The 19,606-nt window shown below is 33.4% G+C and overlaps 1 protein-coding gene and 1 pseudogene across 1 annotated transcript; one reads left to right on the plus strand and one right to left on the minus strand.

The window, feature by feature from the left end:
* Positions 1-3,482: 3,482 nt before the first annotated feature.
* LOC134277446 (AN1-type zinc finger protein 3-like) lies at positions 3,483-8,809 on the plus strand. Its single transcript, XM_062759785.1, has 6 exons — positions 3,483-3,655; positions 4,361-4,401; positions 5,440-5,499; positions 7,389-7,689; positions 7,917-8,053; positions 8,551-8,809. Exons 1-6 carry the CDS (start codon positions 3,603-3,605, stop codon positions 8,700-8,702), a joined length of 744 nt encoding a protein of 247 aa, XP_062615769.1. The 5' UTR covers positions 3,483-3,602; the 3' UTR covers positions 8,703-8,809.
* A 4,365-nt stretch (positions 8,810-13,174) lies between these two features.
* On the minus strand, positions 13,175-19,602 carry LOC134277447 (peptidyl-prolyl cis-trans isomerase FKBP2-like; annotated as a pseudogene).
* Between the last annotated feature and the right edge of the window lie 4 nt (positions 19,603-19,606).

The following is a 19,606-nucleotide window of genomic DNA, read 5'->3' on the forward strand; positions in this document are numbered from 1 at the left end:
TCATATAATAATATTCAAAAGGGGCTGGCCCCTATAATTAGGGCTCTATGGAACTTGAAAGTTTTTGCTTTATAACTCAAAAACGGTAAATATTTCGATCTAGATCTTACGAACAAAATTGTTCTTTTACACCTTTTTGATCTGATGAAAATGCTGTTTTGTTCAATTATGCCGGGAATATTGCGTAAGCAGGCAAGGTAAACAGGTAGCGTTTTTCCGATTACATTCACCTTGTTTGTTTACAATTATATAACACGCCTCCCTCGATAGCGCGGGGCAAAGTCCGTCACCGGGAATCAATCGACGGGTAATCCAGCGACCTACAGTTATACACAAATAAAAACACAGAATGGTTAAATTCATTTTTTAATATATAAAATTGCATCTTGATACTATCTCTGTCCTATGAAAATATTATTTTGTTTGAGTCTTATGTATTATAGGAATGAAAGCTAGACAGTTCTCATCTTGCTTTTGAAGGAAAACTCTGTAGTCTTTATGCCCAGAATTGAAGTAAACTTGCCCTAAGTAATAAATATTTTACAATGCTGTATCATATCTCTTTTATTTAATTAGGTTCTAAACGTGTTCTTTGGTTCCCGTTCAGAGTATTCAATGGCATCACTTTCCTTTTATTAATCAAGATCTTTCCAAGAGAAAGAGTTTTAGAAAAACGCACGAGTATCTTTTCTTCGTTAAAATATGAACACAAACAATATGAACGAAAACCATACACGCCCGGATCTCATAAAAAGAACTTTCAAAGAGTCAAATAATACAAAAATTATTGACTGCGCAATTCTCACATTCACCTGGAACTCAGATTTTAAGTGTGTTGACCATCGCGTAATCTTGCGATTACACGCGTCCAAGAAAATCTAAAGCGACACGCCGCGGCGAACCTTTGACCCCGAAGTCATTGGCAAAATAATTGTGTATTAAAACCATTTCACAATTATCACAATTAAGGTAGTCCGATCCTCAGGTATATAAAATTAGCAGTTAAGTAATCAAAAATACTCATAAAAGTATCTCTGAATCCACAAAGTTATGTAAATTTATCCACAGTATATCTTTAAATTTAAAGATTAAAATTAATCATATTATATAGGGAAAATTATCAAATCTCACAATATTTTTGCAGAAAAAGCGAATTAGAATATCAGCAATGCATTTTATAATTGCAAACTGATCAACAAATACATTTTAGGTGAAAAAACGATAGGTATCCAGGCATTCAGAGACATTGTCATGAATTTCATAGTTATTTGGCAGTTTTTGTCTTCTATTTCCGTCATGTATTCTATAGTACATAGTGTAAAACGCTTTTGCTATCATTGAAAGACACCACAATTCACTTTTCATTTCATATCATGCTAATAATCATTGGTATATAACGCTGGAATCAAGAAAACCTTATTTCTCTAAAACTATATAATTTTTTTCTCCTTTTATACGGTACAAATGTCAACTTTTATAAGATCTTTTCTAAGACTTCCAAAGACCTTGAATCTTATAAAGATGAATAAAATGAAAATTGTTGCATGAAAAAATTTCATTTTCAAGCTTCATTTTGATGCATTTCAAATTAAATATTAATTTTTGGAGTTATCCTTCCTGGCTGAGGATCGGATATCCTTAATGGAAAATTATCATTGTCGGATATTTGAGATTAATATGTTCATATAATGTTGGCTTATCTTCGTTTTAAATTTGATCGTGATACATGTTTATCTGAAACAGCTATCTTGGTTTTGTGTTTGTTTACAATTACGCGACCAACCATTCTTTCCATCGCTTGTTGATATTAATTTACACAGCGTGGTCGAATGTTAAAATCTTATTTTACAAACTTACGGAAAACATTATTTTCTGTAAGTAAATAGAATCTTTCAAAAATATTTTAAAATATCTTAGGTTTGACTTTAGAACAAAACGCTGGGGTATTTATTTTACATGTACATTAATCAGTCTTCAATTTTTATAGTTCGTTAGCTAAATGTGTAATTTTACTTTCGTTTTGACGATTCATAGCGTAAGGACTGGCGATCTGCGGTTACTTTACTTCAACCAATATTGATTTAAATGCACCAAAAGCGACACAGGACCTTGTTTTATACGGTCTCATCGGTAGGACAGGTCCCCACGTCCCACAGTGGGATTCGAACCACGACGTAAGGATCAACTCCTTACTTCGCTACCATAGAACAGACGCTCTAATCACTGCGCTATGCGGGCGACCTTGGGAGATATAAAATGAAAACAATGAAGAAAACCGTTAGTAAAAAATAAGAAGGGGTCGTTTTATTAAGTATTATTCTTACGAACTTCAGGGCAAGAATGAGAAACCATATTTATGAAAGCTTCCTGATATAAAAAAGATTACTTTTTTTCAAATCATGACTAGAGTTTTCCCTTGCAAAGTGTTTGTGTATTTTTTTTTGGGGGGGGGGGATATTGTGGATGGAATTGGAATTAAACGGTCTGTTTAACTGTCCATATGTCTGTCTGCCCTTTCAAGTCTTTCCCAGAAGGTCAGGCTATAGCATAAAGAAACCAGAAGCTTGTACTCGATAAAAAGATTTCAAGTGATCCTAGGATGTGTCATTGTATTTATTCAAGGCAATAGTACGGCAAATTCAAGGTCACTGGAGAAAGAATTAATGTTTTGTTGCATTCATTTATATGTAATCGAGAATAGCTGTAAGCTCATACTTGATACAGAGATTGCTTGTGACAAAAAGTTTTTTTTTTACGATTTTGACTCAGAAAACAGTATTTTTTTTCATTCTGCCTATATTTGTTTAAGTCCATACTTGATACAAATTGCTTATAGTCCGCTGGTTTTCAGATGACTTAAAATATGGTCATTTTAACAAATTTAGGGCCAATGACAGAAAAGTTGTAAAACTCCTGTCAGGGTTATGAATTTCTAAAAGTTGTTTCAGATTGAGGGTTTGTCTTGACAAAGAGCCAAGGTTATTCTGTTAAATTCAAGGTCACTGACAGAAGAAATCTTTTCTTTTCCACGCTATGAACTAGTTAGTGAAAATCATTGGAGGCTCTTGAAACATAGATTACTTATGATTGGAGGTTGTGTCATGACCCTGATCAAAGGACTTTCTGGCAAATCAAGGTCACTGACAGAGAAAAAAATGTTTAAGCAAAACTTTGTAATTAAGATTCACTGGAGGCTCATACTGAGAAGAAAGGTTGTTCACATTAGAAAGTGCAGTAACCTTGACCCAAGGTCTGTACTTCCTGTCCACAGCTCCAACGGAAGACCTACTCGTTGCTTTGCAACGAGCTCGGCTCTAGTTTATTTATTTATTTATTTATTTATTTATTTATTTATTTATTTATTTATTTATTTATTTATTTATTTTGCTTGGGAATGTCCTACTCTTAGACTTGGCCTAAAATATTTCCAAATCGTGATATAATGGTCTAAGGGAAGTAACTCAGATTTTGAAAAAGAAATGAACCTTGAACCGGAAGTATTTTACAGCCTCGAACTGACAACAACCAGCTGTCGATTGTCATTCTGTCACTAGGAGAAAATTCCCTGAAAAGGAATATTTCCCATGGTACCGGAATAGGTGATGGAGAAATCGAAGAGTAACGACCAGCCCCGCTGTCCGTGTGGATTTTGGGGGTATCACGCAGAAGAGTCTGAATCACCACCGTGACGAAAGCTGATCTCGGACAGGTCTGGGTCGCTAGGATTTTATTGGTGTGGGTTGGGACTTGTTTTGTTGAATCTGCGCCCATAATTCAACTATTTTGCAGAATAGTGAAAAGAAATAGTGTGATACAACAAGTTGATACGTTTTAGTTTTTATTTAAGGATGAAAAATACTTGAACATCCGGGCTTGTAGCTTTATCAATCAAATTTATCAGATCAATTCCTCATGACACAAGTTGGGGTAGGCCTGCTCTTGTTGCAGGGTGATTACGTGTTACCACCGCCCGTCAAAAGACAGAAATGGTGCTAGGGGGAGAGTTTGCGATAAAATGCATTTTCAAGACTAACCCCAACACGGAGATGAATAAATGTGTACTATATATATTGACATATCATAATATCTGATTATGCAATCATTGTTTACATTGGGATTTTTATAGTCTAATGATATCAGTTTTTTTCATATCATGTATTTATTTTTTATTATGATTTTCTTGTATTATGATTATTATGATCTTCTTTCAACATGGTGAATAAAACTATTCTTTTTTGCATTATGTTACTGAAGGACAAATACTCCTCATCTTGGCTCATAATGAGAGCTTAGACTATATAGTTTTTTGTATTTGTGTGAATATGAGTTTATTTGCTATTAACTTTGTTTATATTTGCAGGTCTTCCAGTACCCTTGGCCTTTGTTCACAATGTTACAAATGTAGGTTTTTGTGTAAGACTTAATTAACATAAACTGAAGTGTTATCAGTAAAATTCTAATTAACAAGTATCAGTTTACATCATATGTGAATCTACTTGTTCTTGCAAATGCTAAAATTAAAAAAAAAAATGTGTTATTTACGGGTATTATCATATCTTAAAAATATCTTCATTCAGAGCTCCAGATAAGGTGCGTATTTGCGTAAATACGCATTAAATTTTACATATTATGCATTGAAAATTAAAATAGAGCGTACAATTATGCATTAGCAATCATAGATACGCATCACATCACAAAAGTACTGCATACAACAATTTGAAAAATACAGGTACGACTTACTTAACGATACGAATAGAGGTTAACTCCGTGTTTGATTTTTCTCAAAACGATGTACAGATTAAAAATCCTTTTAGTGACCAGGAATATTCTAGTATTGACGACGACGATCTCCATATCAAGAGATTTAGATAAAAATCAATTTCTATGTAGAAAGACTATACACTTGGTATATTTTATTTTATTCTTATGGGTTCATAGCCAATTTTTCATCTCTCTCAACTTGCCATATTAACGAAGATTCTTTTCTCTCTCGGTTTACTCTTGATACAATATCTTAAATGAAGGAAAAGTTCTCTGACTCTATGGTACCTTGACCTTGACCTACTGTACAATCTTCCTTGTCAAAAAAAACAACAGAAAGTCTTGTTGGTATTTGAAAAATTTATTTAAATAAATACAGTAACCGAATTTTAACGTTTTTTCCTTCTTCAAAACTTGAACTTCAAGTACAAGCTCAAAATTAAAATAAACGTCAAACATTATAAACAAAATAATCTGTAATCATTTTAATGAAAATCAAAATCTGCATTGATTTGAAAATCAGGGAGTAAATACACTTTAGGGTAAAAAATTATCTGGAGCTCTGTTCATTTCTTTTTAATTTCTATTATGAAGCAGAAAATGATCAATGCTCATATTATTTTTTTTTAACAAACTTCATGAAGTACAGCTTCAGAATTCTGATTGTTACTGTTTCAGCACACATAGAGAAAACCAATGATGCATTACAGACTACACCAGATCATCTCATTTCTCCAGGTTTGTATTCCAGGAGAAAACAAAAATTGTCACAGAAATTGCAAGTTACACTGAAAAATGTCTGCATTGTCAAACTGATTTGTCAAAACCTGGGTTTGGCACAATGAAAAAATGCTTGTATTGTCACATTGAAAAATGCGTGGTCACTGAAAAAAATGCCTGAATTGTCTCATTGAAAATTATTATCACAGTAGAAAATACCCTCAGTGCTCACATGAAAAACAAACAATGGTCATAATAATCCATGAGATTAATTTTGTGAGTTGGGGAGCAATTCATGGATCAGTATACGTTACGGTTATCCTTTTGGTAGCTTTGTTTCCTTGAATCATAATATGATATTTAAAAATAAGGTAAAAATAGTTTACCCGATACCGATTCTGCTATCTTGCATTGATCAGAAGACGTGAAGTTTCTCCATGCTTGGTTGTCACACGAAAAGAGACTTCAGCATCATATCAAATACAGCTTGTTTTGTCACAGCAATTTATATTTGTAAGAAGAATTTTCCAACAATGGCTACAAATAATGAATTGATGAAGTTCATGGCTTGACAGATAAAACATGCATCAAAGTCACATTATGTATATAAAAGTAGATAAAGCATTTCCAAGTCTTGCTTCAGTCTGTAGTTATACCCCCGCTCCGAAGGAGAGGGGGGTATACTGTTTTACCCTTGTGTGTCTGTCTGTGTGTCCATCTGTAACAAATTTTCATCGCAGTTTTCTCAGCAACTACTCATCGTAGATGCTTCAAATTTTAACACAATCTTCTCTGAGGCATACCATATGGTGGGATACATTTTTGTTCAAAATCGATGTCAACTTCCTGTTTGTCTGTGCGTCTGTCCTTTTCATACATAACAAATTTTCATCGCAGTTTTCTCAGCAACTACTCATCGTAGATGCTTCAAATTTTAACACAATTTTCTCTGAGGCATGCCATATGGTGGGATACATTTTTGTTCAAATCCGATGTCAACTTCCTGTTTGTCTGTGCGTCTGTCCGTTTCATACATAACAAATTTTCGTCACAGTTTTCTCAGCAACTACTCAATGTAGATGCTTGAAATTTTAAAACAATCTTCTCTGAGGCATGCCATATGGTGGGATACATTTTTGTTTAAATCCGATGTCAACTTCCTGTTTGTCTGTGCGTCTATCCATTTCATACATAACAAATTTTTGTCGCAGTTTTCTCAGCAACTACTCAATGTAGATGCTTGAAATTTTAACAAAATCTTCTCTGAGGTATGTCATACGGTTGGATAGATTTTTGTTTAAATCTGATGTCAACTTCCTGTTTGTCTCTGCGTCTGTCCATTTCATACATATCATAGCAGATGCTTGAAATTTTAGTACACTCTTTGTTGAGGCATGCCATATGGTGGTATTAATTTTGATATGAATCTCATGTCAACTTCATCTGCCTGTAATTGAACTTGTGTAAACAGTATATTAACATGATGGTGCTTATTTACATCAGAGTGGGGGTTTACTAGTGAGCATTCGCTCACAGATTCCTTGTTTTAATTCCATTTTGAGAAGGAAGGTTTTTAATTTTATCTTAATAATGACAGGAATTGTCACTGCCATCACTGTATAAATTTGATTTCCTACCGAAGGTTTACATTTTAATACAAATGTTGATTGATATTGTTTTAAGCCGAGTCAACAATATTTCAGCAATTTTTGGGGGGAAAAGAAATGTAATAACTTTACCATAATTTATCAAATTTAGGTTAGGACTGGATTAGCAAGTAACAACTTTCAAATTATATCAAGAAAAATTACTAACGATATAGGCTTTTCTGATAGAGAGTAATATAACTGTATATTGTATTTTGTTAAGTATTGATTTGTAAAATCTGTATTGTTTTTTTTCCTTAGAAACTGCCAGACAGATGAAACAAAGTGGACACAGTCATATGGAGGGTGCAAAACAAACCAGCCATAGCATAAGTCTGGAGGGAGGCAAAAGTAACAGCAGTTCTCTCACAGAGAGCCAATCACAGCCCTGTTCTTCCCAGCAGTTAATAAGTGAGAGCTTAAAAGACTCTAGTGTTTCTAAGGAAACCAAGGATTCTGAACAAAGTTCTGAAAACACTCCCTCAGAAACCGGATCCCCCCCTCCCCAGTCTTCCTCCAATTCACCAGCTCCGGATACCCCTGAGAAAAGGGGGGTTAAACGGTACGTAAACAATAGATACACATTATTTGATGCAGAAATCAAGTTTTTGTCAGATGATGATCCATAAATTGAGCAATTTAGCAATTTGATCTATTTTTTTTCATTAGATTTTTTAATGTTACAATTTCTGAAAAAAAAATTTTGTTTAATGATTTCCAAGAGCATCCAAATGATTATTAATTGTACTTTTAAAAAATTAAAATATCATGTTTACAACACTTTTGCAGTGATATATCAGAAGTGGACAAAGAAACGGAAACTCCGGAGTCAACGCCAGAAAAAGGACAGAAAAATAAGAAACGCTGTTACCAGTGTAAATGTAAGCTGGAGCTGGCTCAGAGGCAGATTGGCAGATGTAAATGTGGTCAGTATAGCGGGGTCATATGTCAGTGGACTGATATCTACTGATATTGATATGTATTATGTGTACTGATATCTACTGATATTGATATGTATGTGTTTTAATATTAATGTAAAGTGTACCAATATCTACTGATATTTTATCTTTCAGTATAATGATACTGATCAGTGGGTTATGATATATCAGTAAATTGATATCTACTGATAATCATCTATTTAGTATATTGATATCTACTGATACCGATCAGATATTATATCAGTATACTGATATATTGGGCTAATACTATTAGATTTAAATTTATCTACTAGTAATTCATAAAAATCAGCAGATGTAATAGGGTAATTTACTTAACATCAATATAAGTATTAAGATTACATACATTGTACATGTATGTGTTAGACAATAGTTGCACTTGTATTGATTTTTTTTTTTTTTTACATACTTCATTAAGCTTGTGTTCCCATTACAACAAGCTAATTAAATCATGGCTTCTATTACAGATTATGTATTCTGTTCTCTGCATCGTTTGCCGGAACTTCACAATTGCGAATTTGATCACAAAGAGGACGGGCGAAGAGAAGCGCGGGAAAAGATGGTGAAACCTACGAGACACTTAGGAACGTCATTCCAGAGGCTTGACCCTGATTCTTGAGTCGTTAGCTCCGCCCACTGACGGCATTAACCAATGTGTTTTGTTTATATTTGAATATTATGTAGGCTGCAGTATTAACAAGGCAGCCATTAGTTTCATTTTTTTTTTCAAACAAATATGCAAAATGATTTAAAGAGAGAGAAAAAAAACATTGCTATAAAGTGGAAGAAGAATGTGGTAATTTTTTCTTGGAAGATGAAGTTGTTGCTTTATAGACTTGTGTAGCAATAAGTAAAAGGACCTCTATGTGATGAACTACTGGGAAGGGTCTACAGATTTTATATAGAGTGCTGCCATGGTATTTTTTTCAATCTTTATGTTTTACATGCGTCACAGAATCCCTTTTTAACCCCACGCTGATTTCTTGTTTTTACCGTTCTCCAGTTTTACGTGTATGATTTTGTCTGGCTGGCTGTCCTCAAAGAAAATTAGGAAATTTTCAGAAGTGTCATTGTTATAGTGTGGATGAAAGTGAAAGATTTTATGAAAGTGATTCTAATCTTTTACTTCATAGTTGTCATACTTCACCCATTTTGTGTGTCTGATAGTTTGAAGTTTGTATGATTATGGTATGAATTCATATCGACTGATATTAACTGCATCTTGCTTTTCTACAACTTAGGTGTCATATTTTGTCATACACAACGTAATTTTAAGTCCATGCATTTAATACTGATAATAATGGAATATTAGTAACTTTTTAGGGAATACATTTATTTTCATCAATATTAAAAGTATTTTTTTTTTAATTTCATGTCAGCAAAATCAGATGGGACTATTATGAATTTCCAAACCGGACAGATTAATATTGCCATACTCATGGTACTTTAAATAGATGTTTTATGATATTTCAAAAGAAATTATGATTTAAATGAAAAAAAAACATTTTGGACAGAAATCATGTTGAGTTAAGATTCTCCTGAATAAATACTGAGTTCCTTTCAAAGAATCCAAAAGTATAAAAAAAAAAGTATTTCCCAATTGACTCTTCAAGTAAAAAAGTATTTCCCAATTGACTCTTCAAGTAACAACCCCCCCCACCCCCCACCCCACCCCACCCCCCACCAAACATATCAAATTATGCACCTGAATTTTGAATTTTTTTTCTTGTCCCATACCAGTAGTATGTTTATGATATTTAAATATTTAAACTGTAATAATTTGAAAGCAATAATTCTGAAATAATAAAGAGGATACATAATGTACAATGTATTGACAATATCTGTAGAAGAGATATGTAACCTTGGTAGATAAAACCCCCTTCTTGGAAGTCTAGCAGACTTCAATAAATTCACAGAATTAATTAGAACTGTATAAAAACCCACCACTGCTTTGGTGCTTTTTAAGCATTATCTTGGAGATGTGTTATTTTTTTCCATGACTTCCAGAGAGGGGAGATAACCTAGTTTTGTGGTACAGCAAGAATTATACGTATATGTGAGCTAGTGTTAAAAATGTGTGATTTCAGATTGAATGCATGTCATTAAAGAGAAAATTTATATAAAAGTCAATCTCATTTATTTGCTTGTGTTTTAATTATTTTTACCAATGGTTCAATTTAATTAAAATTAGATGTTAGATCCGCTCACATACTTGCTACATTAAACATCTAACATCATCCAAAAGAAAGTCACATCAGAGTTCACATTCTTTTAACCAATCAAATCTTTGCCTGCAAAATCATCGTATATTTGTTGAAGCTAATAAGTCTAGAGTTGTTCAGAATTTGATCTTTGACGTGACCTTCTATGGGATGTTGTTAGATGTTAGTGTAGCAAGTATGCGAACAGATCTAACATCTAATTTTGATTAGATTGCCACTGGTTTGAAATGTAAAAATAATTGTTCTAAGGATTTCATAGTTGATCACGGTAAAACAAGCTGTTAGCAAACACACTTATAATGGAATGATGCTTAGACTTAGAGTGAAGTGATTTTTATTCTGCATGATTATAAGAATGTATTTTTATCTTAACACCTGTTAAAACAAATTAGGCTTACAGAGAAGCAAAATTGTCCATCACCAGCTCTTCCCTATAAGTGTTTTATACTGTATTAAATAGAACCCGATACTTAATTCTTCTTTAAAGGATAACTGGTTCTTGAGGTATGACATTTAACCAAATAATTATAAGCACATGTCATGGCCATAAGATAAACTCAATGGATCAATATTTGTCCAAATTTTTAAGATTTTTCACTCACTTGGAGACACCATCATTTGAATATACTGTATACAGGGTTATTTTCACCTTTAGAGATTTCATTTTTGCACTTGCAAAGAATTTTGCCCTGTTTTAAACTTGCCCAGTCTTAGTTCTGTTTACAAAATAATGCTGTGTTCTTTGAACTCGCCCCATTTTGAATTTGCCCTAATTATAAAGAGGGCAAAATTAAAACGAGGACAAAAATTTCCCTGCATACAATATATATCTATAATAGGCACCAAGAACCATTGAGCTGTGAGGGATCTTCATGGGACATGGGACCTTGGTTTGTTTTATGTATACCCAACTGTGTTGAGTTGATCAAATTAACATAATCATGTGGCATTGTGATCCAACTTTCCGGATCACAACACTGATTTTCGGAATCCATATCTCCTCTCTCTGAAACAGATGACATAGTACAAAGTAAATGCAACATTTTTTTCTTTCACATTAAAAATTCTTTCAAAAATTGATGCTTCACGTCTCGTTTGACCTGATGATCTGGACTTGTGGATCAACCCGATGTGATATAGTCCCTTGGATCAAGTTACTGTCATATATAATGATAATACAGTCCAACTTTGTTATCTTGAACCTGATGGGACTGAGAAAAAACTTTGAGATAACTGGGGATTTGAGATATCGAATGTTTAAAGAATATGTAGTTGGGACTTCCAAATCACTTCGACATATCCATGGTATTTGAGATATTGGAGTTTGAGATACTAGTACCAAAGTTCAACTGTACTTATACAGTATTATCCAATGCACTGATCTCAACATCAGAACAGAAGCTCTATAACTACTGCACCATGAAAATACCAAATTTTTTTGGAAATTATATATCATGATAGAGGAGCTTGATCCAAAGAGCCATATCATATCTAGTTAGCGGGCGCGGGAGATTTAACAGACATGACGTGTAATGTTTGATCTGATGATCTGTGGCTGTCGGTGTGACCGACTCTGTTATAGTCATAAATTTAGAATTTATTATTCGCTAAATATGAGAAAGCTTTTGGGATCGATGATTATTAATCTTTCACTTTTTATTTATAAAATAAAACAATTTTCAATGAATTTTTGATATGTAAAAAAAATACCATGTATATACTATGTCATCAGTTTTTAGGTTTGATATTTGATCCACATCATCATACTGTGTTGTGAGGATCACATGGGTTCAATCCCTGCTTGCCAGAAATTTCAGTTGGTAAAGCACCTGGCAAAAATTTCTAAGTTCAAATCCTAATCTGATCCATTCACATTTTTCGTCTCCTGATATACATATACAATAAATCTGGAAATTTTGCTGTAGATAAATTTTAAGCAAATTTGCGAGTTCATTGCATTCCCAAAAATATTTTTCTTAAAAATAAATTACCAATAAGAAAATGACAACAAAGCAGTGGTCATTCGCAAAATTTTGAAACATAAAAATTAATAACAGCATTTTGACCCAAATTCGCAAAATAAAATCAACGCAAAAATTTCCAGATTTACGATATTTGGTGCCGTGTCATGCCCTGACAGTGAATGAAGACAGACGCCAGGGAAGAACCTAGGTTGGTGTCTTCAGGGGCAAATACCTGTATAGAGGGAGGAAGAATGTAAAGGATAGATAGGTTTGATCGCAGCCAGTGGCAAGATTGATAGCTTAGTTGTTAGTAATCCTTGTTGAGATTCTGCTAAGCTAGATTTTTGGACTGACACCGTCGCGTTGGAATTTCAGTCCAAATATATAGCAAAATCTCAACAGGGATTAAGTTGTTAGAGCACCTGACTTGAGATTCCAATGACCCAGGTTCAAATCCCAATCTGATCTGATCTGCTCACATCCTTCCCCCTGCCAGTTACAGTATAAAATGACATCGGTTTGCTCCACATTATCATTTTGTGTAGCTGTGTCATCAGTTTGTGGGTTGAATAACTCCACAAAACTTATACTGTGTACCATGTCAGCAATTTCTGGGTTGGATATTTGCTCCAGATGGTTATACTATGTACCATGACATCAGTTTCTGAGTTGGATATTATGCTCCACACCACAGGCGCTTGACGTTTTTAACCTTTCTCTTTATCAATAAAAAATTTCCCTTCTATAATAATAAACAGTAGGGAAATTTTTTATTTATAAAGAGAAAGGTTAAAAACGTCAAGCACCTGTGCTCCACACAGTTATACTGTTTCTGGATTAATTTCATAGTTAACTGTAACTAAAGATTACAAAGTTGTCCTTGGTAAATATGATAAAGCTATAAATAAATTGTTAAGTCTTTAATTTTGGTAAACTTTTAAATACAAATTTAATTCCCATGGTACAAAATGAAGAATAATATTTCAACACTTTGACAACAGAGATAAATGAAAATTTAAGACAATCTAATCACACATTCTCTCTATTCATCTACAAAACTGAAGACTTCCACTCTCAAAGAGACAAAAATGAATAATCACATATTTAGAAAGCTACATGATAAAGCCACTGGTTGATAAATTAGCACTGCATTTTTTTTAGAGTTCATCATTTCTCTCGATTCCTAGAAGTTCCACCTCAAATATAAGTACAGCTTTGGCTGAAAAGAAAAAAAATTAAAAGTATGACCTTTTAAATTCATTAAGAAATGTTTTGGTCAGGCACATTAAAAAAACCCATTATTTTACATAATTATAAAGGTAAACTCGTCTAATCCAGAAGCAGTGTACTCTGAGATCTTGCCTAATACTAAATAGGATGTAAACATTCGGCCATGCAAAGTTAATTACTTGGTTCTCAGGCCTTTTTTTCAAGAAATATGATGAGGGAGGGAGGCATTTTTTTTTCTTTTTTATTGCCCCCAAAACATGAGGAGGCAGCTTTTTACATTGTACAAAACCTCAAAAAATGATGAGGGAGGTGATTTGTTGTTTATATTTTATTGATTTAGCAATAAAAAGGGTCAATGAGGAACCCTTGGAAGAGATGAGGGAGGGCCTGAGAACCAAGAAATTAATTTTTTTTTTTTGCCTTAATTCTTCCTTTTAATAAATTAAGGTGTTCTAAATGTTACATTGTCCAATGCAGAATGTTGTATCTTTGGAACTTGTGAGATCTGGATTATTCACCCATAGAGGGTCACGTCAAAGGTCAAATTCGGAACAACTCTATAGTTATTTATTCACTTCGATTACGCCAACAAAATTAATATACAATGATTTTGCAGGCAACAATTTAATTGGTTGATAGAATTTGACATCTGACGTGACCCTCTATGGCATGTTGTTAGATGCTAGTATAGCAAGTATGTGAGAGGATCTAACATCTAATTTTAATTAGATTGTTATTCACTTTATACAGCAAAACTCGTTTAGTACGAACACGGATTCTTGGATTACCAGCTATATAAATTTAATGACTTCCTTATACATGTATGGATATAGCAAATTACATATAAAGCGAAGTAATTCCATAGGTCCAAGTGACTTTGTTATAACCAAGATTTACTGTATCTAGTATTATTCTACAGTAACTTTACATTCCTTATTATCACGAAATGGTTATTTTTGGTTATTGAACGTCAAATAGCCAGATCAATAATTTCTAAGTGGATGGTTATTAAAGAGATATTTGTACATTTGATTTCAGCATTTTAAAAACCGAAAGCAAATAATTTTAATTTGCGATGTTGGTGCTTCTCGCAAAATTACACAATAATGAAATCATGGCGTATGTTTTGCAATCTATAGTATAATAAGATGTGCTAATAAAACACTCAGATGCCCAGAACGCCAGCTAATGGCCAAGTTAAAGTTTATTTCAAAACTCAAGAGGTCATAAGGTCAAAAAATAATGTTGGTACAAAAAAATAAAATAGGTTTTCAGAGATTACAAAGCTCACCTCAACAAATATTAACTGTAGGTGAGACAGAATTCCATACTTAATAATCTACTCAATAGTACATCTATGCTTAGTCTAATGCAATTCTTGGGAATGGATTTACAGTAAATGTATTATATTTAGCGTGTACAAGATTTTGAAGAAATAGACTTTTGAACAGTGTAGATTTCAATCAGAACATTTACTAATATTCTCTATTATGTGTACATGTACAAGACATTTAGCATTGTAGTTGAATTAGCCGAAGTTTCTCACCTCCAAAAGAAGTTAAAAGCATAATTAGGCTAAAAATGAACTTCTCGCAAATAAATGATTTAATTTATTTACTTACAAGGGACCTTGTAAACGTTACGAGCTATTTATTTACTAACAAAGATCTTGTAAACATAATAACGAGCTATTTGTTTATTTACGAGAAATCTTGTAAATGTAACGAGCTATTTATTTACTAACGAAGATCTTGTAAACATAATAACGAGCTAGTTATTTACTTATATTCGGGATCTTGTAAATGTAACGAGCTATTTATTTACTTATACCGGGATCTTGTAAATGTAACGAGATATTTATTTACTTATGCGGGGATCTTATGAACGTAACGAGCTATTTATTTACTTACGCGGGATCTTGTAAACAATGCGAGCTTTTATTTACTTATGCGGGGATCTTGTAAACAATGCGAGCTATTTATTTACTTAATATGCGGGATCTTGTAAACAATATGAGCTATTTATTGACTTACGCGGGATCTTGTAAACAATACGAGCTATTCATTGACTTATGCGGGATCTTGTAAACAATACGAGCTATTTATTTACTTATGCGGGGATCTTGTACTGTAACGAGCTATTTATTGACTAACGTGGGATCTTGTACAGTAACGAGCTATTTATTGACTTACACGGGATCTTGTAAACAATACGAGCTATTTATTGACTTACGCGGGATCTTGTACTGTAACGAGCTATTTATTGACTTACGTGGGATCTTGTACAGTAACGAGCTATTTATTGACTTACACGGGATCTTGTAAACAATACGAGCTATTTATTGACTGACGCGGGATCTTGTACTGTAACGAGCTATTTATTGACTTACGCGGGATCTTGTACTGTAACGAGCTATTTATTGACTTACGCGGGATCTTGGGTGGAGCTCCCGGTCTCCGTACCCCATGTCAGACGGGATCACCAGCTTCCTCTTCTCTCCTTCACACATCCTGAAAATTTATCAATTTTATTAAAATTTTCTTGAAATTCTTATCACAAGTGAACTTGTATGCTTACATTGCATTTAAGCAATATAAAATTTAAAAATGAATTTATTGTTACTTAGTTACATGTATGAATTGGATGAAATGCCTCCTGATGTCTCTGAGATTGGGACTTTTTACTGTGGATCACACTGAGTTCTATCACCTCCCCAGAAGTCCCTGGTCCCAGCCTTTGATCACCTGTCCTGACCCAAGGGTGAACTTGAATGGTTCATTTCTGTCTAAGCTGCTGTCAAATTTTGTGCCATCTTCCAGTGTTCCCTATAAAAAAGTTATATAAAATGTGATTATATGCTTTGATTAGTACATACAAAGCCATTCAGAAGCAGAATACTGACTCCAGCAATGAAACTCTCCAAAGGCTTCATTTTTCAGATTTGGAAGGGATTGAACACATGCATTTATTTTAAACTTTCACTTTTTAAGAACCTTTAAAATTTTGGTCTATGCATGGATGCTTTGGCTTATTAAAATAACTTAATCTACATGTGCATTGCAGTTATGATTAATTATAGGCTAGCGAGTGTAGCTCAATAGACTAATATTTCATCAAAAAAGGTAATTCCAAATGAAATCTTTTGTGTTTGTGCTACTCTAGCATGAGCACATGTGTTACGACCATTCTCTAACCAGAGTTGTCTTTCGCTACGCTCACAACACCTCTGTCAACGCTCGTTGTACAAGATTTTTGAACAAATTTTAAACGGTGAAAATTTGAAGTTAAAATAGTAATTAATTATTGTAATTATTTATAAAAATGATAATTCATCATTTATTTCAAACTTATATTCCCTCAAAACGACATATTTTCAAAGTTTTAAGGGAACTATTTTGCGTAGGAAAAATTAAAATCTTAATTTAAAAATCCTTTTAAGGTGTAACAAATTAAAATAAATATTGTTTTCCGATAAGAAATATAATTATAAACAACTATTAATACATTATTTAATCATTTACAATTTTTCCAAGAATCTTGTAAAACAAGCGTTGACGAGGGGTGTTATGTGGGAGCGTAGCGGGAACGACAACTCTGGATAGATTGGTGTTATGACAAGAGCACAGCCATTGTGAACTACTTTATTGAAGATATTCATGCGTGATATAATAGTAACAAATTAACCAAACATAGACAGATATAATAATTGCGGATCCAACAAAATCTGTACATACTTCAAGCAAATTATTGTGTGAAACCTTCCAGAATTCCTTTGCAGGCAATAATGGCAAATAAATAAATAACATGAAACATAAAAGGGTTTGGGATTATAGAAATCTTATTGAAAAAACACAAGAAAATACTGTATGCAATGTCTTTCCTCAAAAATTACACAAGGTCTTAAGTAAGCTCTGACGAGCTCCGTAACCTACAGTACCGACCAGACCCAACCTGACACAAAGCAGTCCCAGAGCAGTCCGGGGACTGCTTTCTGGGACTGCTAAAGCAGTCCCACAGCGGGAGTTCCCAGAGCAGTCCCACAGCAGTCCCAGAGCGGTCCCAGCAGTCCCAGCAGTCCCAGAGAGCAGTCCCAGCAGTCCCAGAAAGCAGTCCCAGCAGTCCCAGTGGGTGGGGTTTATTAATTTAATGGGCGGAGGCTGACTTCAGAAATGAGATTTCCAATAAACAATAGAACTATAAAAGGCAGTAGAAATTGACTCTGGGTAGTATGCCAGGAATCCTTACATGTACGCGAAGGTCATTTATGAACAGAACATGTTCGCGCATGAAAAATGAAATAATTATTAATCATATTTATTGGAGGAAGAAGGCTTTCACACTTACATGTACATATATGAATTACACTGAACATGAATATTTAATCACAATTCTTGGGTATATTAATAATTCTTTGTGATTGATACTGGTTCCCATATTTATTTTTTATACAGAAAATTAAACGTGAATTAAATATTTTCCACCAGAAGAAGCTTTAGATCTAAATAGATCTTATCATTATATGGCCAATTTAGACTATCGGGATACTATAAAGTTAGAGTTTTCTTAAGCATTTGGGCTTGTAAACATATTCTTTGTTAATTTTGCCAAGTATTATTTTTCAGTCATTATTTTTACTGACATGTCAATTTAATTATCGTTAATGCCTAGTTCTATAAAACTCAGTTTTAAGTGTTTTATTTGTAAATGTTAGAGTGTACATCTGTAAATCACCAGAATGGAAGCTTCAGATTATGTTCAAAATTAATTAAACCCGATAGAAATTTAAACACATTTCATTTATCACTTTTTTTCACATTTAAGAAATTGAAATTAGGGTCATTGTTTACCAGCATGTTCAATGATGTGTAACACTGATACAAATACCCAAATAACATGTATCGATTTTTCTGCCCAAAGGCGATTGAAACAGTGGGTGTTGATACCATCTTATAAACATTAATCGGTCAGGTAAACACTAGCAAAACAAAAAAGAAATAAATCAATTCCCGGTATTTTCATTTTTTAAAAATAAATATACATGTACTCATTTAAACACTTGTTTATTAATTAAAAGCTACCAGTAATTCATTAATTCCCCCAATGATTATTCACATAGTTTATGTTATGGGAGAATTGTAGCATAATTTTATTTCATGGTCATTTAATAAATTGTCGGGTTTTATTTGAGGGTTACACAGAATACTCTTTTTTTAGCGTGGTCCTTATAAAATGTGTAGCATTTTTTATAAAAGACATCTTATATCTAACTGTAATGATTATTTTTAATTAGTACCAATGCAAATTTTGAGTATATATTAAAATTTAACATTAAATAATTAAAAAAGGCCCACATGTAGCTATTTTTTCTCATAAACTTGTAGTTTATTTTTAGGGATAAAAACTTTCTCATGAATTCCTTATTTATCAACTTTATTTTTTTTTTAATTTATTCTAAATACACATTAATTTGTGTAAATATACAGTCCTTGAAAATATCAATTAACTATAATAATCTCTACTTATTAAAAGAATGTAAGAAATCCTTGTTTATTAAACAGTTTAAACTCCTCTCTGCTGCAAGTAAACAAAACAACAAGGAGCCTGCAAATTCAGAATACACAAGGGGGCGGAGCTATCATGTCACTCAGAACCTTTTTCACACATGAGTGAACAAAGCAGTCCCAGAAAGCAGTCCCAGGGGCAGCTGGGACTGCTAGGGACTGCTTTTCATAGCAGTCCCAGAGCAGTCCCATAGCGGTCCCAGGGCAGTCCCACAGCAGTCCCAGAGCAGATACAAAGCAGTCCCGGGGACTGCTTTCTGGGATTGCTTTGGTGTCAGGTTGGGTCTGGTCGGTACTGTAGCTCATATGTCGTCAAAGCTAGTTTTGATGTCTTGTGTGACTTAACGTTTGAAATGGGTGGTGAATGTCAGAATTGTGTTTTTGACTATACAATTGCTTTCGCCCCACTGACCACATCGTAAAACATAATAAAATTTGACTTGTTGACTGTCCGATTTTATTGTCCATGATCTTACTGTGTAATGCATTTTGAGAACATCCCCCTTCCTTGATTTTATGGTACATTTTTCTGGATCACCCTCTTAC

The sequence above is a fragment of the Saccostrea cucullata genome, unplaced genomic scaffold (genome assembly GCF_032062105.1).
Source record: "Saccostrea cucullata isolate Sc308-1 unplaced genomic scaffold, CSIRO_AGI_Scuc_v1 ctg6630, whole genome shotgun sequence".
In the NCBI taxonomy this organism is placed as follows: domain Eukaryota; kingdom Metazoa; phylum Mollusca; class Bivalvia; order Ostreida; family Ostreidae; genus Saccostrea; species Saccostrea cuccullata.